This window comes from Juglans regia, chromosome 3 (assembly GCF_001411555.2).
Source record: "Juglans regia cultivar Chandler chromosome 3, Walnut 2.0, whole genome shotgun sequence".
In the NCBI taxonomy this organism is placed as follows: Eukaryota; Viridiplantae; Streptophyta; class Magnoliopsida; order Fagales; family Juglandaceae; genus Juglans; species Juglans regia.
Window position 1 is genome coordinate 3855079 of NC_049903.1, and position 27106 is coordinate 3882184.

Here is a 27106-nt window from a genome sequence, read left to right on the forward strand (position 1 = left end):
GTTTAGGCTGAAACAAAGGACTTATATTTGGGTGCCATCACAAGAGAATGCAGGTCAAAATCCGATTACCAACGAGCACCCAGTTGTAGGTCCGGGCCTACTCCAATACGCCCACCCACCCATACCTTGTCTATAACGCTACCAAAAGATGTGTTCCAGAGTTCACGAATAATGATGTCCTCACAACTTATTTCATAATATATATTTATAAAATGATATTATTTTATACAATTTATTTTAAAATATTGTTGTATAAAGTATTATAAAAATTATTTATAAGTCTCTGTTGCGTAGATTTTTTCTTTTTTAAAAAAGATCTATTGGGATTAAAAAAAAATAATAACCCATCTTATTATTTGATAAAAGAAGAAAAAGATTCCACTCTCCGACCATGAGTACATTTTTTTCCCACTTTTAAAAACTTTATCAGTCAAATGCAACTGTAAGCGATTTATTATAATTATTATTATTATTATTTTTCTTGGCAGACAGACATAATGGGGTTGCATAATTCATAAAATAAATCCCACTCAAATATTGAAAGATGATCCCGTTTAAAATACGTTTGCAAGTCTGTCGTAATATAATTCTATACCCAAACCCACGAATTCACGTGTGCGAAAGTATCAAGTTGTACTTTGGACTAATCAAAGGGTTGAGCAAATCCCCCGTTGTCACCATTAGAATGTATTATCGGGTTTATATATGTGTGCGCGCGCGCATGCATGCATGTACACACATGACACGCCTGCATACGGACTAGTGCATTTTGTGACAACCAAGCACCAGCTCTAGCACTAGTTCTTAGTTCTATTTCTCAACCTCTTATTTTTTTCATTTAAGCTGCAATCCATTATAGTTTCGGAAGATGCTTGGTCTTTTAATGCTGGATACTAATGTCAATGATAGTAGGAGACTGGTCAGTAAACCATTTCTGCAGCTCAAAAATGATCCTATCAACTGGTGCTGATATGCTAGCCAATAAGCTTGAAACATGTTTAATTGCAAGGATAAAAGAAAATTGACATATGAATAGCCATAGCATGATGAAAGTGAACAAACTGGTTATAGATCAGTTTTGAGTCACAATCCTTCCTGGAAATAGGCGGACACCATTTACACATGAAGATAAGCTTAAGTTGCCAAATCAAGATGTCAGTACTTCTGGATTTAAAAAATAGCACTATTATAACAGAAAATATAGCAACTCAATTAAAGTATAGAGAAAGTAAAGCATCACGGGTTCAGATATCTCAGATGACTAATTGATCAATTGAAAAGGGGTGGATTCAGATCATATCACATGACTGGCTGACTTGTAATAATAAAAAATGAAAAAACAGCACATGACTATCTCATATTGATATGAGCTTCAATAAAAGGTTCAATATTTCCATCCAAAACAGAATCCAGGTCAGACAATTCAATGCCCGTTTTCACATCTTGTACTAGCTTGAATGGATGAGACACATACCTTCGAGTTTCCTTTTGCCATAACTTGACAATGGCATCTCTCTTTATGCTAGTTACACTGGACACTCCTTGCTCCCTTGCTATTACAAGAAGCTTGGCTTTCAATCGATTAAGGGCCTTGATTTTATTCGCAAAGCGGCTCCTCTCGGCTGCAAGTAAATTAGAGGGAGTCTGCTGAGGAGCATCCACAGATACGAAAATCAATCTACTTCGTAAAGTCATGTTAAAAGTGTCAACCAAAAGTTTCCCTATAACAAAAGAGAATTGGTGTAAACCTTTACGTAGGTTTGAACCTGGCTTTATTTCAAGGTTACAGCACTAGCAACCATGAGATGCCTATTTTTAGACTGTTTTCTATTTATTTTCTTAATTTTTGATTGCCACCCCATGTAACATAATGCCTTCTATTCTGGTCCCTTCCTGAACCCCAAAAAAAAAAAAACCCATAAGAATTCTGAATGTAACTGATGGTTGACGGGAACAAAGAAAAATAATATTGCTGCATTCTGCTACCTACAGTTTGCAACGAGCTTGTGTTAATCACCTTTTTCCTTGTGTTGCTAACCAATACTATTCTTACAAGCAGTTATGCTGCATATAGTAGGCAAGAGGCAAGATTCTGAAGAACTCTTTAAAAGCAAGTTAGAGAAGCAACCTCAAGTGTAAAACTTGTTTGCTGGCTGACTTGGGACACTTCTAAATTCCTCTCTGAAAAACTTGAGGAAACAAATATATTTAACTAAGCATGACCGTACAAATCATCTACTCCAGCTTCAAGTTCCTAGTATGGCAGTACTAGTCATTTTCAGACCCACAATTTCTAGTATGAACTAAGTTAGTAGTTAGCAAAATTAATTCCCATCCTGCACTCCTCTGGGTGTTTGTGTGCGCATGTGAATCTTAAGTGTTAGCTCGTTGCCTCTAATATTGTAAGAAGAAGATTAGTTTATTATGACAGTTAGTAAACTATAAGTACCTGAGGATACTCAGCAATATAAATAAATAAATAAAAGGACAAAATAAATAAAAACCTGAGGATTGAACTTTTATTCCGGTAGGAATATGCTGAATGCAAATGGCTGGTTCAGTTCCACTTTGATCTATTGAGGATGATGAAACAACCAAATCCACATCATCGATTTGCAAGTCATAAGTTGTTTTGAGAAAGAGGGGAACAATGTCCACACATACTGCAGAAGCCTGTGATATTTCAGTTTTGAAAATGGAACAGTTTAGTGAAAGTTGATCAACTAAGCTGGATATAAGGACATAAGAAATTACTGAATGATGATGATTACATTCAGCACTCAGGAAAATATGTCATCCCATTTGAACATATCTGTGACATGCATCTTTTAGAAAAAAACCAATCCAAGTATTATATTTTATTCATCAATTGGAGAAGGAGAAAGAGAGAGAAGGCCAAATAGCTCATTTCAAGGGTAGTTTTGACCAACAGTGTACCAAAATTTCAAATAGCTTCCTTATAAAGTTAAACGTGTAATTTATAAAAGTATTTCACAAGATCTTGAACTAATGTTGAGCATAGCTGTCCTTCAGATAGCTAGGTAGCATCTAAAACATATGGTGGTAAAGTGCAATTCTGACTTTTGCTGAATATTGGTTTGTATTAATAAGGTACTCTGAAAAATTTTCTATATAACACCCACAAAGATGCTTTTTGTGCGTGTGATAATGCCCGTGAATCTTTGTTGCAAACCCTAGAGTACGACGACTTGTTAAGAAAGAATTTCTGAATATTATTTGTTATAGAAACCATTTCCTTACCTGGTCAAAAAAGGTATGCGGTATGAAAATCAAGGATCTACTCTCCTTAAGTGTGTGTCTGTGTGTAGTGCTTACTCTCCAACTATTTGTTTTTACAGAAGTGATATTCTGTGATTCACTCTTTATCTTCAGATAAACCAACCAAGGTTACAACATAAGTAACATCCCAAATGTTATGCTTAGACATTGACAAATGAACTCAATGAGAATAAAAATGAGAAGTAGAATTGTAGATGGACAGATTTGAGCAACTAGTGTGTAGCTCTAAATCTATTTTCCACAAGGAAAAAGCTATTTTGCCTCCCAAGTTGTACCGCTCAAATGTACCGCTTGATAAATTTTTTTTTTTTTTTTTTTACTTAGTGATTAAGGAAGTAATTTTAAGTGTATTGGTGTATTTTTTAATTTTTAAAAATATTAAAATATATTAAAAAAATGTGAATAGAAATATGAAAAAAAAAAAGTTACAAAAGCAACTAGCGGTAACAATGAGCAGTGCTACTCAGGCGGCAGAGTAGCACTGCTCTTTTCCACATACCACCTGTATTTCAGGGATGGGCATATGATCCAATAAGACACTCTAAATACGGTTGAAGAAAATCAGGAGGGTCCTGAAATCTATGGTCCTATGCATAAGAAATTCCTACCACAAAGCAATGCCAGAGAAGTGATAAACAGTAAAAAGTTTGGGTCCAAAACATAACCGATTAAAAATCCCATCCACTCAACCTCCAAAATGAAAAAAAACAAATGATATCAAATAATAAAAAATGGGGGGATTTTTTTCTCTCTATTTGTTCTAGCCCAAAAGCAAATAAGAGAAGTTTTAATTTTTTCTGTTATAAGTAGGTCAGAAAAGGAAATGGTAGTCATACCTCACGCAGAATACATCCATTCTGAGAACCTATCAGAGAGTGAACACCCCTCTCCCCTGAAAGATAGCCATAAGCACACTCAGATTCAAACTCTATCATGGCCGACTTGATGCCACCATTCTTTGAAGAACACTTCTCAACTACCCTTCCTTTGTAACCTTGCTTTTTGGCCCACTTGGCATACATGCTTAGGAGTTGTTCTGCCCAGATCTATATTTGCATATATGAAAAGTGAATTCGGAGAGAGGAAAGTATGATTATGGATCACATAAGGGTCTATCAACAGCTCTACTCTACAAATGTATCATAGGAACTATATAGCTCCATCAACTCCCAAAGAATGGTTTCATCCTTTGGGCCTATTGTTCATTCGCATAAAATTGTATTCTTACTTATATATATATATATATATATATATAGATAGATAAATTAGATATATAAAGAATAGTTTCACACTTTCAGTAGGGTAGAACTAGAATGACATCCTTGTAAAGTTAGGCAATGGCATGACTTAAGGAGAGGACAAGCACCAAGACTCTCTAGAGTCCATCCCAAATGTGGGGCCTTAGTAGCAAATATCAATATGAAATAATAACAAAAACAGCCACAACCATAACAGAAAAGCATAATCATAGCTTTTACATTATCCTAAATTGAAACCTCAATTTCTGACAGAGTTAGATATACAAAAGCTCAATAGGGACTGATGACAAGACTATATACTTTCAGTCTAAATAGGAACTTTTTTTTGTCTATAAGAAAAATGAAAAGTAGGAACTTTTTTTTTTTTTTATAAGTAAATAGATAGCTTTATTGAATAGAATGAAACTAGGCAATGCCCAAGTACACAGGAGGAACTTTTTTATAAGTAACTTAAGTTCTATTCAAAGTGCAATGGGGTGCAACCCGAGTATACAGGAAGATTTGAAAATGAGCTGTTTCTAGAAGCAGCAGCATATATTCTTTTTTTTTTTATAAGTAAGATATAAACTTTATTGATGTGAATGAAATAGGCATATACCTAGTACACCGGAAGTATACATTTGAACACCTAGATACATTCTACGAGTGTTAAACTAAAGATAGGAATTCATGTATATCATCCCCATTTAATACAATAGCTGAAAACCAAAGCAATAAAGTGTGCATAAAATAATTCTTCAGCTCCAACATTGTTCGTTCCTTGTCTTCGAAGCAGCGCATATTCCGTTCCGTCCAAATACACCACATGATACACAACGGAATCATTCTCCAAACTGCTGCCACTTGATGACTGCCCTGCAATTTTCTCCAACAACCCATGAGCTCCACCACTCTCCTAGGCATTACCCAAGCCACCCCGACCCGTCGAAAAATCTCATCCCATAGCCCTCTTGCTACATCACAATGTAGTAAAAGATGATCTACCGATTCTCCATTCTTCCTACACATGTAGCACCAATCCAATACAACACATCCTCTTTTCCTCAAGTTATCCGTGGTTAAGATCTTCCCAAGGGCAGCATTCCAAACAAAAAAAGCAACTCTAGAAGGCACTCGAGACCTCCAAATGTTCCTCCATGGGAATGAGGTGTGATCCTGAGAAATCAGAATTTTATAATACGCTTTTACTGAGAATTTCTTATGATCCTGGAGCCTCCATTTCAAGCTGTCTTGTTGTGCCATAGTAGACCCAAAAGAATGTAACAAGCTGAAAAAATCTGAAACCATAGATAATTCACAATCATGAATATCTCTATTAAACAGAATATTCCATTGATGCGAGCCATGTGCAAATAATCGCACTTCCGCCACAGACACGTCCTTGTTAACTGCAATACGATATAAAGCTGGAAACACCCTTTCCAATGCGTGCTCTCCACACCACACATCTCGCCAAAAACTGATTCGGTTACCCTCGCCTGCGACAAAACGGATATGATTTACGAAAATAATTCACCCCTTTCTTATAAACTTCCATAGCCCCACTCCATGCCCCCCTCTCACTTCTTTAGAACACCAACCACCCCAATCAACTCCATGTTTAGCATCTATTATTTCCCTCCACAAAGAACCCTCTTCCATATGATATCTCCAAAGCCATTTCCCCAACAACACTTTATTAAAAGTTCTCAAATTACACACACCCAACCCCCCATACTCAACTGGAGAACATACTGACTTCCAATTAACCAAATGAACTTTCTTCTCCTCCCCTAAGCCTCCCCATAAAAATGCCTTGAATAGTTTCTCGATTCTATTCACCACCCCAACAGGCATAGGAAAAAGGGATAAAAAATAAGTGGGAAGATTTGTAAGGGTACTCTTGATAAGAGTGAGACGACCCCCTTTCGAAAGATACACCCTTTTCCATCCAGCCAACCTTTTTTCTATCTTTTCGACCACCCCATCCCACATAGTTCTACTCTTGAAAGTAGCACCTAGCGGAAAGCCCAGGTATTTCATTGGGAACGAGGACACCCTGCAACCCAAAAGACTAGCTAGATTGCGTATATTAGGGACCACCCCCACCAGTACCATCTCAGACTTGTCAAGATTCACCTTGAGTCCTGATACTGCTTCAAAACAAAGTAATAATGCACGCAAAGTTTGGACCTGACTCCTATCCGCTTCACAAAACAACAGAGTGTCGTCTGCGAAAAGATGTGAAATGATACAAGAGCTACCAGAGCCATTTCCCACCTGAAAACCAGATAAGAAACCCCCACTAACAGTAGCCTGCAACATCTTGCTCAGCACCTCCATAACTATGACAAAAAGAAAGGGAGATAAAGGATCACCCTGTCGCAAACCCCTCGAACTATAAAAAAAACCTGCAGGAGTGCCATTAACTAACACTGAAAACCGGGCCGTTGAAATGCAAAAACGCATCCAGGAAATCCACCTATCTCCAAAGCCACACCTCTTCAATAAATACAAAAGGAAATCCCAGTTCACATGGTCATAAGCCTTCTCCATGTCTAGCTTGCAAAGAATACCTGGACTTCCCTCCCTCAACCTAGCATCCAAACACTCATTTGCAATGAGCACCGAATCAAGTATATATCTCCCATGAATAAAAGCATTCTGGGGCTTGGAGATAATATTTTCCAGCACTAGACTGAGCCGGTTAGCAAGGACCTTTGAAATAATCTTATAGACACTGCTAATCAAACTTATTGGACGAAAATCCTCAATATTCGACGCCCCACTTTTCTTTGGAATGAGTGCGATAAAAGTCGCATTAAGTGATTTTTCAAGCTTTTGATAAGCATGAAATTCACTGAACACCCGCAAGACATCACCTTTCACCACATCCCAACAAGTTTGAAAGAAACCCATTGAAAAACCATCCGGGCCCGGCGCTTTGTCCTTAACCATACCAGATATGACCTTGAAGATCTCATCTTCCACAAAAGGTCTCTCCAATACATTAACCAGCTGTGAATCAATTGTCTCAAACGGTAAGTCATCAAGCTTCGGCCTCCAAGTTGCTGGTTCGGTAAGTAGAGTCTCATAATAATGTGCAATGTGACTTTCTAGATCAGCCGAAGAAGATAGCTCCTGTGTACCTGAATGTAACAACTCAATCGCATTATTGCGTCGATGAGAATTAGCCATTTTGTGGAAAAACTTCGTACACCTATCACCCTCTTTCAACCAGAGGGCTCTGGATTTTTGACGCCATGAAGTCTCTTCTAACAGCAAAACCCTTTCCAATTCTGCCACAACCGTCACTTTTCTCAATAACTCCTCCTCCGAGGCCCTTCCCAATAATTCCTTACCCTCCAACTCCTGCAACTCCTCCAACAAAATAGACTTCTGATTGTCAATATGACCAAAAACTTCCAAGTTCCATTTCTTCAGGTCTTGCTTTAGAGCCTTCATCTTACCTGCAAGAATAAAACTCGGAGTGCCGCTAAACTGGTATGAAGTCCACCAATTTCTCACCATCTCTACAAACCCGTTTACCTTAAGCCACATATTCTCAAACTTGAAGTACCGGCGACCCCCTTGAATACCACCACAATCTAAAAGGATGGGAAAATGGTCTGAACTGACTCTAGCTAACCTTTTCTGGCTAACTTCTGGGTAGTGTGCTTCCCATAATGGCGAGACAAGAAATCTATCCAATTTCGACCAAACACGGCCATTAGACCAAGTAAACTCACCACCCACCAAGGGGAGGTCCATAAGATCCATATCAAAGATGAACTCAGAGAATTCCGCCATGGCCAAAGTGTGTCGATGATGCCCCGATCGTTCACTAGGAAAGCGAATAATGTTAAAATCACCCCCCATACACCACGGCACATCCCATAAAGAGTGTATTCCCGCCAACTCCTCCCACAACCGTCGTCTATCACTATCTATGTTAGGACCATAAGACCCTGCAAAAGTCCAAATCCACCCATCACTCACATTTTTAAACAACACCGAAACCGAAAACTCTCCAACACATTCCTCAATCTCCTCAACCACTCTTTTATCCCACATTAATAATACTCCACCTGATGCTCCCTGAGAGGCTAAATAAGACCAACCCAAATAAGGGCATCCCCAAATACTACGCACAATACTTCTATCAATAAGACCCAACTTTGTTTCTTGCAAGCATATCACATCTCCCTTCCATAGTCTCAATAGAGCTTTGATCCGAAGGCGTTTTTCCCTATTATTGAGACCCCTTACATTCCAAGAAACGAGCTTAGGCTTCATTAAAACTTAACTTACCCCTCCCTTTTGATCTAACCCTTCCACTACTCCCCTCCTTGACATCGTAATTGATGGAGCATGTTAGGCGTTTAAGTTCCCTATCTTGCATTGAGGCTGATTTTGAACGGCTAGCTTCAATAGCCACTAAAAGGGCCATAAATTGTTCCTCATAACCTCCAAAAGAAACCCCGAATATTTTCTATAACTCCTCTACCTTTTTAAAAATCCAATGCGTCGAATAACTCCTATAATCACTGGGAGGGAGTGTACATAAAGGAGTAAGAGTCCCCTCTTCCCCAATACTGTTCTTGGGAATCACCGAAACCATCAGTTTATTTGTTTCACCATTTACACCCATATTATTAATAAGAGAATCAACCCCATCAACTAACTCATCAGAACTGCTCCTCACCAAAAGTGGAAGACCACTCTGAATCACGTTGCTGTCCCGCGAAAGCATCTCCCCACAACGATGCAGCTCTCTATCCCTCAACCCAGACTGCTCATGCCCTTCTTCTGGAGCTTCGTCCACCACACAAAATTCCGAGAATACATTTCCCAACAATAGCTCTGAAGACAAAGACGCAGACGCACTCTCTAACGCCAGAAACTCCCCCTCCTCTGTCCCTTCCCGTCGGACCTCCTTCGCCGCCTCACCTGAATAGTCGTCCGAGTGTGTCGGCAGCTTCTGTGCCGGCAGGGTTGCCGATAATCCATTTATCGGCTCCACAGAAGCATCCTGGCTCTGGTCCGAAATCTCGGATCCGAGGCGGATCTCGTTTCCCATCTCACCAGAGGGGTCGACCGAGGTTGTCGGCCACTTCTGTGCCGGCATGGTTGCCGGTAATGAGGTTATCGGCGGCACTCTCTTTCCCTGGTCCGATATCACGGATCCGAGACCCTTCCCCGACCCGGCTTTCTCCACTGCCCTCCAGACCTTCACAGGGCCTGAAGTCTGACCCTTGCCCAAGCCCATTGTTCTGCTCAGCCCCATACCAGGCCCACCAATTCGGCCCATCACCTCCTTGCCTTTAACACAGCGTTTTAGATGATTTATTTCATCTAGCACAATGCCGATCTTCTCCTCCAATCCCGTTAACATCTTCAAAATACTTTCCTCATTTAGCCCCGCCAAACTGCTTTCTGCCACACCATTCCGCTGCACGTCCTCAGGTATGGTTACACCTGACACCACTAATTGGTGGTGTCAGGTATGGTTACACCTGACACCATCAATTCCGCTGCAGCATATATTCTCAGAATTATAGCTCTATTCTGAAGCAGGTAAAGGAATTTATTAATTAAGGCCATATGTCTACATCATGAGAATTATAGAGCTAATGTCAAAAGAACCAAGGATTTACAATTCAACTTCTTTTTAGCTTCCGTGCTTACAGAAGCAGAATGAACTCAAACAATTTTGTGGAGTTTCAGGAGTGAAACATAAGTTATAACATGCATTGGATTTAAAATAGCCACTTCAAAAGTTAATATATACAGAAGCAAGGTAGGAACATGGAAGGCACTCAAAGTAAAGAGAAAACAAAAAACAGAGAGAGAAAGCAAAACGTGATTTCTCAAACCTTAGGGTAAATCCCTCCAGATCCAGCATTAATAATTACACATGCTCCCTCCAAGTCATATGGCTCCTTAAGAAGCTTGGACATCCTGTAATGATCCAAAAACTTGCTAACATCTAAAGATGCATTATATGCTTGCCTAAATAGCCCACAGTTGATGTCATTCATATCAGCCAACTCTGTGATCAGCTTCGCTTCTTCTGCCTGCAGAAATAGCTATAAATCACATACTTGTCGCAATCTGCATCTTGCTCTAGAAAAGAAAAATACATAAATGAAGCAAATTGTGCATTTGAAAAAGTTTTTGCTCCAAGATATCTTTGAGGAGAAAGGTCAACTTTTAACATTTGCGGACCCACACACATTTAATAAACAAAATTCTAATTGATTGGTACAACAGAAGCTGTTTAATTCAAAGTAAACGGATATTGCACCCATATAATGAAGATTCCATGTCTTTATTCCTTCATATCAATGTGGGACAAATTAGGGTAATGAAACCTGCTGGTTTCAGGACAAAAATATGCACTTCAGTCTCCAATGATTCATCATCATTCACCCAACCAACGGATGATTGCAACTCCATGTAAATCTCTATAAAGTAAAACATTTCTTTTGTTTAAACTCCACTGAAAACAGCACTTGTACATCACCTTAAATGTCAGGTCTTTGAGAGAATCAACCACTTTAGCAACATCAGCTAACTTGACTAGAATTCTATCAGATCTAGCTGGATCATCCCAGAGGTTAGAGTCACGTATCATTTCTTCCTGCTTGCTCCATCTCGCTTCCTCAACTTCCAGGGCAGTTGGTGTGAACATCTCAGCACGAATTACTGCATCTTCAATCTTCTTTTTCAATGAAGACAAGCCTTTAAAAAAAGTACTATAAGTATCAGAGTCAGTTTCAATCCTAGAAAGAAGCAAATATATACAGCAATGAGATATTACACTATAAACAAATCATCACCCGGGTAGCAAAGAATCTATTTCTGATCAATTCACTGGCTTTGCGGAAGTGGCAACAACAGTTGAAAATCTACTTTCAAGAGCCATTTTTCTTTTGTAAAATCAATGTGTTGGAATTTACCAATCCACAAATGTGCACACACCAAACCCACACTACCTGACCGCCACACACAAGTGAAAAGAGCAGTTATTTTCCCATGGGAGACTCAAGAACCTGGTTAGCAAAGGGAACATACAGCGCAAATATATGGGTATATTTACAAATAATACTTTACACCATAAGAATAATGATACCGCAACATTCATTACGATGTAAAGTATTGATGTCAATTTGGATGAGGATTATACGGCCTCTCTCAATAGCTCCATCCACTTGGATGTGGAGGATGATACATTCATACGGCCTCTCATTTTCTTGTCATTTGTTTTATAACTCTCAATAGATTATAGATTCCTTTCATAATTATAAGGATAATGATAATGCAAAGCAGATGTTTGGAATTTTATTGCCCACAAGGCATGATATTATTGGCCACTGAATTACATGTGTGAGCGAAGTAGTTGATTGAAGCAACTAAATACCACTGTAGGTGTGAATAGAAAATTTGGGAATCCAAGTTCATGATAGAATACAGTCATAGCACAGGATACTACCACATTTCGCCCTGCAATTTTTAACCTTTCAATTTTCTGGTTAGAACAAGTCTTCAGTTCAGTATCGATGTCCACTCATTTAAGTAAATCGCATAATACTATCATCCATGCGCCATCACCTTTAAAAAAATACATATCTCATTGCAAATGTCAAACACGACAGCATAGACTATGCTAGTTGTAGCACGCTAGCACTATACTAATATAATATCAAGTAAAGGGGACTTTATCATGATCTTACGAAGGAGAATCATAACATTTGACATGTTAACTAACGCTAAGACTTATAAAAAAAACAACTAACGCTAAGGTTCATTGAGTTATTGATGAAAGTAACGCAGACGATCCTGCAGTTTATCAAATAACAAATAATTAAATCAAGTAAGACATTAGCAAATATTTGCCTTAGAAAAATTTTAAACGTTGAGTTTTGCTAGGTACCGCTCCATTAGCATATTGGAAACAACATTCTTGCTCATAGGAGCTAGAACAATAGCTCTCGTGGCTTTTAAAACCGACGAAAGCAGCTCCAAAAGGGAAAAGAAAAACAACAAAAGTTACTTCGCTCATCAAAAGGAATGGTCCAAACTCTCATCGAAAAGTTTCCTTCTGAAATAGATAGATGAATACGCCGAACTTCCAATACTTCACCAGCTCTTAAAACCAAACCAGGCGTAAACAAATGTTAATGGAGTAAATGTCTCAAACAGTTGAAGTTTAAGCAGAAACCTATCTAAAGTATGACATGTTGCCAGAAACCCATCTAAATTACATTACAGTCGGCCCCGCCCAGTTTTCTATTTAAATTCTCACAGAGAATTGCGAAAGAAGCGACACTACCAATTCCAAAACTCGGCGCCAAGAACATAAACAAAAGTTAAAAAATCCTTGGCGCATACACTCACATATCTACATAAATAGGACTCTGTGTGTGTGTGTGTGTGGGGAACTAGAGAGAAAGAGAGAAGAAGAAGAAATAAGAGCAGACCAAGTTGTTTGTAGGCCTTGTTGTTGTCATCCACGGAATGAGAAGCTCGAATTGGGGCATACGAAAAAAGCTGAATATCCGACCGTGGATGGGTCATTCTTGAAGAAGAGGTTTCCCATGTTGAGCCAAGTGCAGCCGAAGAAGTGGCTTTACTAACGCAGACGGACTCTGCCCACATTTTGGCCATAATTAGAAAGAGAACGAATGACGAAGCGGGCGAGACTTTCTTCCGAAATGGAATGGGGATGCCAAAGGTCCACGATCGAGCTATGTAATGTAGCGTTCGAGTACGGAGAGGTAGACATGGGCTGGGGGCATCCACGTCTCAATCTTGAACATCTCTTATCCTTTACCGAGTGTAACGGAGTGTCTTTTTTCCGGCTTTGTAAGCATTTACATGGCTTATAGCTACGCATCTAGGCGTCAATTATATATGTTTGAAGTGTGCACTTTTTATGTACTATATTCTTCTTTTAAAAAAAATAGATAAATCTTATATTCACATAAAAAAAAATTTTATTTTTTTAATAATAACTTCCACTTTTTTTCAAATAAAATATACAGCGACTGTACACTCTAAGACTATATATAATATTTGCTAATAAATTAATAAAAGGGAACGTTGTTTTTTATTAAATTAATCATATCAGAATTTTAAATAATTAGGTTGTTTTTTATTAATCATATCAGAATTTTAAATAATTATCTATTTAAAATAGTAGACATATATAGCTTTATTTCCTTATTTGTAAGTCCAGCTATACAATGTAATGAATATGATCAAGATTCATAGAGTAATTAGGAAATAATCAAAAAACATGACAGACCATCATTTTATTCATAAATTTAATTAAGATTCATAGAATAATTACGAAATAATCAGATGACATGACAGGCCATCATTTAAAATGTAATAAATATAAATACGATTATTTCTGACCCTAATTGGCAATCAATTTATGAATGAATATACATAGGCCCGTGGGAAGCCAAGCCTTTGGGCTCGACACAAGGCTTTCCTATCATCGAGGGTTGGGGCTAACGGAAACAATGAGACCTTTGGATCAGCCGTACTAATCTAAGTACCAGACAGTAGTACTTGTTTCAACCACACAGTTAACAAAAAGTTTTGCTATGGATAAGTAAATTTGCACACTAATATATGTATTAATATTATTATCTTTATATTTTAAATTTAAATTAATATTATTTTCAATAAAATCTACTTTTTGACTAATCATATTGAATGGATACGTATATTAATGCGCAAAATCGCTTACGATTAAATTTTTCTGTTAACAAATACTTGAGGAACCCAAATAGATCGCCTCAAATACCGTGAAATGAAACGTAACCTGTTTTTATCATTTTTCTTAGTAAATAGAGTAACGGTGGAGTGAGTAATATTTTGGTAAAGAAATATATACTCAAGCACGTACTAATAGCAATTATGTTGCCTTCACAATAACAAAATTTTGTGATATCAATCAATAAGTCTAACTTGAACATCTGCCTTCACAATAACCTGTTTTCTTCGAACTTTCCAGCCAACCTTCTTGTCTTATGTTCTCTTGGGACAGTGAGCAGGCTTTGAATAAGTTACCTATATATTATATATATATATATATGTATAGAGAGAGAGAGAGAGAGAGGATTTACGTTGAAATAAACTTGGATCTCCACACAACTCATGAAAGCGTAGTTAGAGGGACTCTGCAAATTGGGGGGCCTGCAGGTCGAGCTCTTGTCTCATGACACAGTTCATTAACCAGTCACTACTGAAAGTCCAAATCCCTTTCTTCACAGCCAACAGTGCTTCATCCATGTCTTCCTCGCATGCCACAAAGATTGTTCTTGATGCTTCATTCACTTCCTCCAGTCCACGAATGATCTATTTTTTTTTTAATCAAAATAATCAGTAAATAATGGCATTTGTTATGTATCAATAAAGCACCCTCCCCCAAGGTCTGTTTACATAAAGACACCACTTTATATCTAATTTCAATTGCTGCAGCCCAACACAAGCACAGAGCGGATATTCACTGTTCATTTACATGCACGTACCAGACATATGCAAGCGTATGTCTCTAGACACGCTAGCATGTAGCATTATTTAAATGCTTAGGACCAACGCATAGTACTCTAAACCAAAAAAAGAAAGAACACAATATCTGGAAAACAAAACTTGAACGGTGATGATTACTAAGGCTCGAGCTCCAAGCAATCAGAAGTATATCGGTCTAAACCAACCAAACTAAGAACAATGAGGAAGAAATGAACCTTACGATGTCAGACTTGCAATATGCGCAAATCACTTGAGCTTGAACTTTTTCATGAAGATAAATTCTTTTTTCATGAAGGGTGGGAAGGTTCATGAGTTTCTTTCTTCTTTCCAGCTTATTAGATTGTAATTAGGTGTCTCACTTTGTATACTTCCTGTATACTTGGGAATTGCCTAGTTTCAATCTATTCAATATAAATTCTTACTTATAAAAAAAATAATAATAATCTTATTGGCAATGTTAGAGATTTAGTCATATCTTTTAGTTTGTCCATAAGCATTTTTGTGGACATTAAATTTCATAAAGATCATCGGTTCATCTAAAGCATGAACCTCAAAGTGAAAGCATGTTGTCAGACCTATTCTTTTGGTAGCTTTTACAAATCCTAGAATACATCTGTACTTGCAACAGAGAATCTACAAATATGATTAAAGTAGACTTACATAAACAATCCTTCAACTACAAACATATGCATGCATAATCAACACTCGGGACACTGTGAGCTTCCTAGAACATACCTCTCCACCAGCAGACCTGACAATTGCAGATAAAGTCTTAGCAGGGGGTTGAACATGAGCCGCTATGCAAACGTAATACCCTTTGAGCAAAGCCTGAGGACTTGCTTTTGCTCTGAGAACTGCATGTTTTAGCTCAGCTCTGTACCTCAACATGTATTCTTCATCATTTAATACGTAGGGAATTTCATCTGATAAATGATGGAAAACCAAAAAATATGTATTAAAATGCTTAAATAATGATTAAAAGCCAAAAAGTAATTATTCATCCTAACTTACCCACAAATCTGCCTTCACGGAAGCTTTCTTTCAACCAAGTAGGCGAGACTATCCAAGCTCTGCATAACAGATCATCAACAATAAAAATCATTATGAGTGACCAAAAAGATTATTTATACATGTGAACAAACGAAACTGTGTCAAAGCATGAGAAATAGAAGCAAGATAAATAAGCTATGACGGCGAGACAACCATATTTTATAAGAACAATATTCACCAAACTTTTCAGAGCTATGAAAATTGCAACAAAAAATCAGTCCTCAAAACAACACCGACCACAAAGGAACACATTCTTATAGCTTATAGGAACTTAAAATTACTTTTTTAATTTCTTTCATCTTTCTTCTAAGTTATCATGTCTGTGAAGAATGTACTTTTCTTTCTAGACAATTTAGTTGATATCAATAGAAACAAGTCACATAATATCCAAAACAGTCCTTCATTTAATACCAGATATAGAAACCAATACTCTTCACCTTATCAATCATCAAACTCAGACTGTGTGCTGACAGAGTGTCCAAATATAAAGGAACAAACTTATATGCAGAAGGGAATCAAGAAAAAAGGGAAAATCAGCTAGTTCACATTCAGAATTTCAATAGTTCCCCATAAAATGGAATAACTGAGGCATGCAAAATCTTGTCCAAAAAAAGGGTGGCCTGAAATGTCCATGGTAACCACTCACTGCAAATCCCATGAGATAGTAAATGTAATAAAGTTCGTCAATGAAAGCAGAGAATGCAAATCCAAGTGGCATCACTTTTTGACAATAAGACTAACCCTGAACACAGAGCAGTGCAGAAATTCAGTGTTTTCCTCACTTTTCCGGTGACAACATGTGTGCCTAAATTTCCATCGCATATAACAGCACCGCCAAGGTCTTCGATTACCTGTATAACAAAAAAACAAAATAAGCTAGCACTGAAGAACCTTTTTCTTTTAATAAGACAAGAGGGATGCGCCATGATGTCAATGTTGGATTATGCCAAACAAGATAAATAGGCTGGATTTACCTTTGTGAGATGAATTCTCTTAGTATCATCAGCAATATTCATCAACATGATTCTAAAGCATTCTCCCTTTGACTTAAAATCTTCACTGGCCGACGCTTCTTGCATTACACTAACCAACTGATGTTCTTCAACAATTTTTTCCACACAACTGCTACTCAAAGGAGCACTATGAGTAGCTCTCGTCAAATATTTGTCACTTGAAGTGTCCAAGGAACATCCTCGAAAACGAGATTCATTCTCATCACCTCCTAAAGCTAAACCGCAGTTAGAACCAACTTGACAGTCAATTGAATGGCTACCCTTTACTTTTTTTGACTTCAATGAAGATAAAGAGGCTTCCCAAACCCTCCTCTTTGAACCTTGTGTAGAACAAGAACAATGCTTTACATTAGGATCAGTTACTTTCTTGGATAGTTCTGCACCAGCAGCCATCTTGTTGCAGTATGCTCCTGCAAAAGGAACCAGGTCCTTAGAACCACAAGTGAATCCCAAATCTAAGAACCTCTTGAAGAAGTCAAGGTTGATAAACTGCACTGCGACAGCAAATGAAGATGAGGTGGTTCTTCAAAACCATATCAAAACATATTAAAGCACTTCAACAAGGTTATTAAGGTATGTGCTCATATTGACTTTCTTGGTATTTTCTCATAAGGGTTCCCATCCCGAGGAAGGAACAAAGCATCTGTATAAAACAGAAAACAGAATCTTCTCGTATAGGATGTCCAGACATCACTGTTATGTTCAATTTCCCGTTATAAGAAACCACCAGAAATCTTCACAGAACTGGAATAAATTAAATTCAACATACCAACTAAGTTTTCGTCTTCCCTTGGGAACCCATCATTCATCCCTTCGGATGGAAGATTTTCAGATCTAGAAAGTCGAAGTTGTTGAGCTCCAAAAGCAGATGATGAACATGTCTCACGAGGCTTTAATGGCAAACACAATTTAAGAGAATCTGCAGGGCTATCTGAAATTTCTTTGTTAAGATGAGAAACCATGAGGGTCGAACCACCAGGGAAGCATAAAGCTCTGCGTATGTCAGCTTTAATAGGTAGTCTACGAGCTCTACCCTTGGAGTCTACCTCAGCTATAGATACAAAACCCTGCAATTATAATCAATTTTCATAAAACTCAAATTAGAAATAAAACAAAAAACAAGTTTTACAAAAGTAACCTGACAATCTCACTGTCACAAGTTAAAATTATTTTAAGAAACTTCCTTCTCAGAGAAGTGTAAGTTTTGGGAAGAATAAAAAAACACATAGCTGAGACAACTGCGTCCATTTTCATGAAAAAAAAAAAACATTTTGTAACATAAATTTCATAGGAGAAGATAAATATAGACTAATCATCAATAAAATGGGCAGCTATGCCTATGAGTCTATGACTTTGTCTTGCTCCAAGCTGTAGTCACTAACTACCTGTTTATGCCAAAACCCTTCAGATTCCTTGTCTCCCCAGCAGAATATTGTGCGAATACCAACACTCTGGAGTCGCCTTCTCAATTCTACATACAAGAGGTGACCAAAACCCTGAAAATTGTTGAGATGTCATTTAAATTGACAAAGAAACTTCTTTCCAAGTTTCCTAAGATAAGCACAGTGTTAATGAATAAGAAGGGAGGAGGGGAGGAGTTAGAGGTATATTGATGAGACACAGCCACTCAAATAAAATAAAAGTAACATTTGTTCCATGCTCTTCTTAGATCCATATTTTTTCATTATGTACATAACTTGCCTGGTGTGGCAGTTTTGATAAAGGTGTTTGCTTTGATTTCTCCATTGCCATCATATGAAACCAAGCAAATGAAAAATTTTCCTTAAATTAGATGGTGGATATTGTTCCTCTGAAGTATAAATAGTTAAATACATTCCCCATGGTGATTAACGGCCTGCATCTAATGGCTCCTTGAACCATGACAAACGACAAAATGTTATGGAATGCCAACTGCCAATGAAAGAGAAATAAAAAAACAAAAGACCTTGTGTTGGTAGATTGCACTAACAGCAGCAAGAGGGATCTCAGCATATTGAGTATCAGCCGGGACTATTTGATATGTAATTGCAGCTACAACCTGCATAGTTACAATAGGAGAGAACCAAAAACTAGGTCAACATAATAAAGCAACTGGCCATATCTCCACCGATAGGTGTTAATTCTGTTGACAGAAGATGCAAGTTTCCATGGTGTGCTGGGAAAAGGCAAGATTTATCAGGAACAGCTAAAGACCATGTAGATATACCTCCAGTTTATATAGCTGTGCCCTTAATAGCTTCTATGGCTATACTTCTTTGTTTGCACTTAGTTCATTCTTGTGTAAAAGGGTTATCCATACAAGACAATATCAATGAATGTTTGACTGGAAATAATAATAACACAGAAAAAGCCGAGTTCACTAAAGGTGGATATGGATACATGTGTGCAATATATACCGTGTCAAAGTTTAATGAGTACGATGCTGTTCCTATTACCCGTTTATGAGGCTCAAGTTAACACCCTTTTCACTATATATTATTAATCGTGGCTTGAAGTTAATATTAAAGAGTACCAACACCGTGTTCAGAACAAAAAAGGATGGAAGTCCTACCTCTCCAGAATCTCCCAAAGAGTTGGATAACAAAAGCAGCGTACAATACTTCCTGCAGAAAAAGAAAAAAACAACATGAATGAAAAGATAATTTTTTATGAAAGCCACTCAGACCTTGAATGTAACTTAATATCAAAATTTTCGGAGGCTACACACTTCAAAAGCATATGCAATTACGTTGTTAAATATATTCCATGAGGATAGTCATAGTTCACACTACAAGGAGAGGTGAGACTTTCAAAACCAGTATTGGCATGCAATGGGGAGCATTTTATACCCATTTGTTACACATCGTTCAAGGAACATTGATTGCTTTCCAGTATTAGCAGCATAGTTCATAGCCGGAAGCTCCTTCATGTACATATTTAGTACATGCTGCAAGACAGATTGATAAAGAGTGTACCCGTTATTACTTGATGCTCTGAGAATCAAACAAAAAAAGATACAACTGTGTGTGAACATCGACCGAGAGATGTACCTGAAGATACGATTTAGTACAGCTATCGGAATCCTTGGGATTGAGGAGCAAGAAAACTTTCTCCCCCTCCTCTAAATAAGCCAGAAAAAAAATGTTCAACAAATATCTATCAAATTATCAACAATTAACATACCACACCTCCAAAAATCTCAAGACCAAACATCAACAACAACTATTCACAATTGAAATTTTATTGCGTTCCAATGATAATTGAAGATAAAGTACCTTTCTCTTCACATTTCGAAGCCCCAAGCTCATTACTATTCCTTCTAATCATGTTTTCCATCACTGCCTCAAAAAGCAACCCAAATAAGTGGAAAAAAAAAAAACACTTCTAACTCTTTGTACGGTTACTAATAGAAAGGGAGGAGAATAAAAGGAAGAAGCTATATAAATCAATCCCTTATTGAATTCTAGCAAATCTTTATTTTTCATTCATATTCTCGGCAACCAAACAAAACGCAAAGCCAGTGGAACTGTAACAGTAATAGGTTGAATGAGTACCTGAGATTTTGATTGTTGCGCTTCTGGAGATTGAGATTTGAAGGCTGCTAGGGTCCGACTGGAAGCTGAAGTTTCTTGTTTCGACAGTGACCTCGCAATTCCCTGAGTGTGAGAGACATAGAAATGTAAAAGAAATGATAAATCAGTTAATGGAATATTTGATTTCTAGTTAGGTTCTCGCGGTTTGTGGTTTACCGATCGGGATTGGAGAGGAAGATGAAGAGTTCTTTCTTTTCGCCATTGATCTGTTTGGTTTCTTCATTTGGAAGCGTGAAGACGCAAGTCGCAAGGTACACCTGCTGCTAAATGGGCGGGACGAAGGGTATTTTCGTAAGTATGTTTAAAATATGCTTTTTGACCTTACTCTTTTCCAATTTTCTTTGCCGGATTTTACAACGCTTTCAAATTTGTGAATTTTGTGTTCCCGCAAAAAGATATTTTTAGATAAATACTATACATTAATTATTATTTATTTTCACATTTCATGTTTCTAATTTTTTTTAATGAAATATAGAGATATTTTTTATAGAATATAAGATGTGAGATAATAAATTTTGATTCATGAGAAAATTTTCATTCTTATATTCAGTATTTAAAAAAAAGGCAATGATGACTCTATTTTATTTTTTATTTTTATTTTTTTATCAAATATTTATTATATGAATAATGAATATAAATTTTGAAATAATTAAAAAATAATAAACTCAAAACAAATTTAAAAAAAATATTAACAAATTTAAAAAAATATAAAATATAGAATATAGTGAAAATTGTATAGCAAAACTCAAATTTATATACCCACGTGCCTTTCTCATTTACATCATTTTTATTAAAAATAAATAAAACAAGAGAAAATAAAAAACTTGTGAAAAGCCATGTACATATATAAATTTTTGTAAGTTTTTTTTCAAATACATTTAGCATTTTCCTTGAAGAATGTACAAATGTTATGTCTTACGCATGTCTTATACATCATATTTCATTATTTTTTAATATAATATTAAATTATGTGAAATTTATTTATAATTTATTATTTATCATCCAATCATATAATGTCAGGTAAAGAGATGGTGATTAAGGCTCGATTTGGATTGAGAGTTAGTCTCGACCCATCTATCTAATTATTATAATTTTTATAAATTTATACACAAAATATAATAAATAGTTCAATTTTTTAAAATTTTAAAATAATAATAATATTAAAAAATAATATTATAATAATATTTTATTCAATATTCAACTTTCATCTCAATTTATTTTATATCAACTTACTATCCAAACTTAATCTAAGTTTCTTTGGATTCGAGTTTAAAATTTTAAAAAGTGTTTTTAACAGCCTAAACGATCTTTTAAGAAAAAATTATATGTTTAGGTTATTTAAGTGCCTAAAAAATGTTGAAAGTCCATTTAAAAAAATAAAGCTTTTGTTGAAAATATCCTACAAATAATCTTACATTTTTTAAAAACTGCCGTAATTAATTTTAAAAGTACTTTTAAGTGCATGTTTACCGAATATTTCTTTAAATAATAGTGTAACTTTTTAATAAGATAAATACTTTAGCTATAAAATAATTACACAAAAAAAAATTCACAAACTGATGTGGCTTGATGCAATACATCAGATTGTAAAGTTATTTTTAATGTAAAGTAGATCTAACATATCACGTGATGTCACGTCAGTTTGTAGGTTTACTTTTGTGTAGTCTCTTTATATCTGTAACAGTTCTCTTTTAATAAATGCCTACAGCTAAAAGTTTTATTGTGAAAACACTATTTTCTACCGTAATTCCAACAAGGCACTTGTAGGTTTGGGAGGTGAGATGAAATTTTTATATTTTGTTTAAAAGTTTAAAATATTATGTTTTAATATTATTATTGTGTTGGGATTTGAAAAAATTAAATTGTTTATTATATTTTATATAGGAATTTAAAAAAAATATAATGATGATATGAGAATTTTGTATCTCATCCCACCTCCCAAACCTGCTTGGATGATTTTTCATTATACATCATCTCATTCCAATTATACCACAAATCCCTTAGATAAGTTATTATATATTAAAATAACATGTTTAAGCTAATTGATAAGAGTAATATTATTCATCATATTAATTTTTATCATCATTTTATCGTCTCATTATATGGTATTAGATAATTGAAAATTATTTATTATATTTTACTTACGAACTTATAATCTAACGTCACGTTATGGAATGATGAAAATTAAGATGATGTATATATTTTTTCAATTGATAATATTAAAAAAATCCTTTAGTTTTGGTTTGAATTTGATAATCTCAAATAGAAAATAAATAGATATATAAAAATGATTCAATATTATTTATTATTCATTTAATAATATCCAAAATATTTATATGGATAACAATAAATATATATAAATCGTTAACCTCTCTCACTTGAGATATTGGACAATAAATAGTAGAAATTAGAAAAAAAAAAAATGCCACGCACTTCTTACGATAATTTAGAACTTTTAGAACTCACTTTTTAAATTTATTTCAACTTAATACGAGAAAATAGGTTCTAACCCCACGAGCATGTATATGCTCGTAGGAAAGAAAGACAAATATTATCGCCATAAGTGACGCGTGCACAAATACAATATGTTTGAAATAAAATAAATCTTCGTTTAAAAACTGAGATAAAACACTCAAAAGTAAAAGAAAAAAAGCAAATACTTGTCATAGTGGACGTGAAAATTAAAATGAGTAATATTACATATAAATTTTAAATAAATAAGTTTTGCATAAATTTTTTATAAAAAATAGATACCACTAAACAAATATTTTTCTACATTTTTTTTTAAAAAAAATGCATAAAATTTATATATTTAAATCTTATACGATTGAAATTAGAAAAATGCTAGATGTTCCGCTGGGTCTAACAAGTGTATTTCTATGTGTTTTTTAAAATATTTTCTTAATCATGAAATAAAATATTATGATTTTTTATTTTACTTTGTAATTAATGAAGTATTTTTTAATAATATTATATATATATTTTTTACTTTATGATTAAAAAAATATAATTTTAATAATATTCTAAATTTATTTTATTTTTTAAAAATATTCAAAAATTTATATAAAAAATACATGTAAAATAATATTACATCCCAGCAGGGCTGTAGTGTTGTCCTTGAAATTAAGTTAGGAACAGTTACCCACATCAATGAGTAGTGCTACGGGACCCGAAGTTTTGTCCCGAAAAAATGTCCTGAACTTTATACTTCATTTTTTTAATATATTTTTTTAATCATCATAAACATTTTTTAAAAAAATAAAAAATTCACAATATCATTAAAATTTTTTTTTTTAATCATTAAAAAAAAAACAAGCCTTTAGAACATTCTCATTGAATTAGCCAAAGTTAAAAGATAATTTTGATGAATGTAAGATAAATTTGACTTTTAACTATTCCATTCACATAAATCTCCACATTGGAATAGTTATTTTTTCATTATATAATAATAAAATAATATAAGATAAATTTTATTTTAGTTCTTATCAATTATACATTTAATTATTAATTTATTTAATTTTATCATTTTTTATTATTCTATTTATTATATGTTAATTAATAATAATATTCTTATTAAATTAATATATCACCAAATCAAATTAATATATTAATTGTGATAAAATATGTGATAGAAAGAAAGAGAGAGAAATAATTAATAAAATATATATTTGATATATGTATAGTAATCTTCAAATTTAAAAAAAAAATAAAAATTACTGTAGTTAAATTTTAAATAATCTAATGTGAATATATTTTATTTTTTAATAATTAAATACTCATTAAATTTAATTTTTAACTAATCTGCTCTTAAGTATATTTATTCGGAATCCAAAACATTTATGCACGTCAATACGGGTGTCATCAATACGTGTGTCGACCTGAGGCTGTCACGTGTATGCCATTCTGACGCTTCGCCCGCGCTCCATTCAATTTTACGTGGCAACTCCTGGCCATGCCAAATGCCCTTGTCCAACACGCGTAGTCTCCTCCGAAACCCACCTCCGTCTCTATCTCGATACATACATCCACACAAAACCGCTCATTTCTGTCGCGCCCAAATACCTACTTCATTGTTTTCTTATTTCAATTTTCAAATTCAAATCCGGAGCAAGTTCCATGTCTCTGACATCCTCCGCCACCATCTCACCACCGTGGGAAGTCCTTGCTCTTGTTGCTCACCACCTTGACCCCAGAACCCTAGCCATAGCCTCCTGTGTATGCAAGTCATGGACCATTTCCATGTCCTTAGACCTCCTCTGGAAACCCTTGTGCAACACCCATTTCCCTTCCCTGTCCGACATCCACTTCACCGACTTAACTGTCCCGTATCACCGTCTCTACGCCATTGGCCACACCGCCGCCAGGCGCCGCCTCCAGACCCCCCGCAAGCCACGGCTTTCCCTTGACAGCCTCATCTTCGCCATCAACATCCGCACCAGAACATCTCACATCGCGAGTCTGGAGAAACATGGCCAAGAACTACAAGTTGATCCTGGCGGGGTGTTCAAGTTCGATGTCGATGTGAACTACGAGAGTCCCGCGTCGATGTTCGATGATTTGGGGGACGTGAAAATCACGTGGAACGTAATACTGAGAGGGTGGAGAGGGATATTTACGATGATGGATTGCGAGGGGAAGGTGAGCTTTTCTCCGGGGGCGGAAGGGTGGTTCTCGGAGGAGCTACCGTCGCCGGGGTGTTGCTCGAGCGAGGTGGCGAGCGGCATGGTGGCGGATGTGAAGTTGGGTTTTTGTGGGAGGAGATCGGAGAGCGGTGGTGTTAGGAAGGTTAGGGCGGAGAAGGTGAGTGTGGGGATTCTGAGTATAGTAAATTGGAGGTACGTAAATATGGACGATGGTCTAAGGTATCTGCAGCATTTTCTTGTTCCGTCTGATGTGTAAAGCATTTGGAACGACACGGTCGATCCAGACCCTTTTTGTGGGGTTTTGTTCTTATTAACATGGATGCATATATGGGATCGAATTTATAAGCACTTTTTTCTTTTTTTGGTTGATCATATTTTTTTTATGCAATGTTCATATATAATCTTCAATGAGCGGGATCGTTCAGTTGGGAAATTAACGATCACGATCTAGAATATTAGATGGTTAAGTTAAGAAAAATATATTTGCAATTGTTATAGTCGTTTTGAAAAAATTTAAAAATAAATAAAATATAAAATTTACAAAAAAAAATTAATTTTTTAATATTAAATTTCACTTTTTTTTTTAAATAATTATATAATAATTATATATTTTATAGTTGTACGTAGAATTATAACAATTAGCGACCACTTTAAAAATGACCCATTCCATTTGCGTCGCTCTAATTTATGCACAAAAAATTCAAATTACAACACAAAAAATTTTATTTTCTGCATCACTCGAATTGGGACGAAAAAACAAACTTATAATTGTGCCGCAAAAGATGCAATAAATACTCGAATAATCATTTGGCACCAGTTGCGTCAATAATTAACAGCCAGTTTAAAAAAACCTCAAATGTTTTCTTTTTGCGCGGCTTAGAGCATTTTTTATTGGATTAGTTAAAAGTTAAATTCAATGAAAATTTAATTATTAGGTCAGTAAATTGCTTATATTGAATTAACTATATTCCAAATATTTAGAATATAGTTACAGTAATATCTAAACTAATTTTTAAATTTGAAACACACTATTCATTCATCAAATTCCTTTTATATGATTTATTTCTCTCTCCTTTTAATATCAATTATTTATCTATCCATTTTAAATGATAATTGAAAAAATATAATTAGAATACAATTACTAATTAATATATAATATTATGAATAGTAAAATATAATAAAATAAAATAAATTAATAATTAAACAAATTAAAAAATTATTAATTACTCATTACTATATAATGAATAAATGAATAATCTAATTTGGAGATTTGATGTGAATAGTCAAAGTTAAATTCATCTTATATTATTTTATTGTCATATAATGAAAAAATAGCTATTCCAATGTAAAAATTTATGTGAATGCAATAGCTAAATGTTAAATTCATCTTGCATTCATAAAAAATGTACTTTAACTTTAACTAATCCAATGAGAATGCTCTTAGACACAACAAATTTAAATTGCACCACATTAAGCTTTTTTTTTTGCGTCACTCAAATTTAGATGCAAAAACTTAACATTGTGTCGCAAAAATTGTAATAACTATTTGAATAATCGTTTAGCACCAGTTGCCTCGAAAATTATTGACCACTTTATAAACAACGCAAATGTCTTGTTTCTGTATGCTCTAATTCGGATGCAAAAAATACAAATTGCATCACAATATTTTTTTTTCATCGCTCAAATGTAGATGAAAAAATTGTAATAACTATTTGAATAATCGTTCGGCACTAATTGCGTCG

The 27106-nt window shown here is 35.3% G+C and overlaps 3 protein-coding genes across 5 annotated transcripts; 1 reads left to right on the forward strand and 2 right to left on the reverse strand.

The window, feature by feature from the left end:
- Positions 1-1186: 1186 nt before the first annotated feature.
- Positions 1187-13385, reverse strand: LOC108988402 (peptide chain release factor PrfB3, chloroplastic). Of its 2 annotated transcripts, none has more exons than XM_018961656.2 (6): positions 13022-13385; positions 11065-11282; positions 10415-10615; positions 4137-4346; positions 2505-2673; positions 1187-1622 (listed from the first exon to the last, which is right to left on the reverse strand). In XM_018961656.2, exons 1-6 carry the CDS (start codon positions 13206-13208, stop codon positions 1351-1353), a joined length of 1257 nt encoding a protein of 418 aa, XP_018817201.1. In that variant the 5' UTR covers positions 13209-13385; the 3' UTR covers positions 1187-1350. The 2 variants fall into 2 exon arrangements, with proteins under 2 accessions (XP_018817201.1, XP_035544392.1); XM_035688499.1 differs by having other exon boundaries at positions 11065-11296; positions 13022-13109.
- Positions 11337-20940, reverse strand: LOC108988399. Of its 2 annotated transcripts, XM_018961652.2 has the most exons (15): positions 20878-20940; positions 20683-20784; positions 20404-20466; positions 20179-20249; positions 19978-20075; positions 19701-19752; positions 19095-19187; positions 18535-18645; positions 17919-18216; positions 17111-17559; positions 16878-16987; positions 16098-16156; positions 15822-16009; positions 14681-14912; positions 11337-11532 (listed from the first exon to the last, which is right to left on the reverse strand). In XM_018961652.2, exons 1-14 carry the CDS (start codon positions 20921-20923, stop codon positions 14724-14726), a joined length of 1929 nt encoding a protein of 642 aa, XP_018817197.1. In that variant the 5' UTR covers positions 20924-20940; the 3' UTR covers positions 11337-11532; positions 14681-14723. The 2 variants fall into 2 exon arrangements, with proteins under 2 accessions (XP_018817197.1, XP_018817195.1); XM_018961650.2 differs by lacking the exon at positions 11337-11532 and having other exon boundaries at positions 14416-14912.
- Positions 20941-24759: 3819 nt separating this feature from the next.
- On the forward strand, positions 24760-25735 carry LOC108988393 (probable F-box protein At5g04010). The gene has a single exon (XM_018961641.2). The coding sequence runs from the start codon at positions 24838-24840 to the stop codon at positions 25618-25620; it is 783 nt and encodes a 260-aa protein (XP_018817186.1). The 5' UTR covers positions 24760-24837; the 3' UTR covers positions 25621-25735.
- The last annotated feature ends 1371 nt before the right edge of the window (positions 25736-27106 follow it).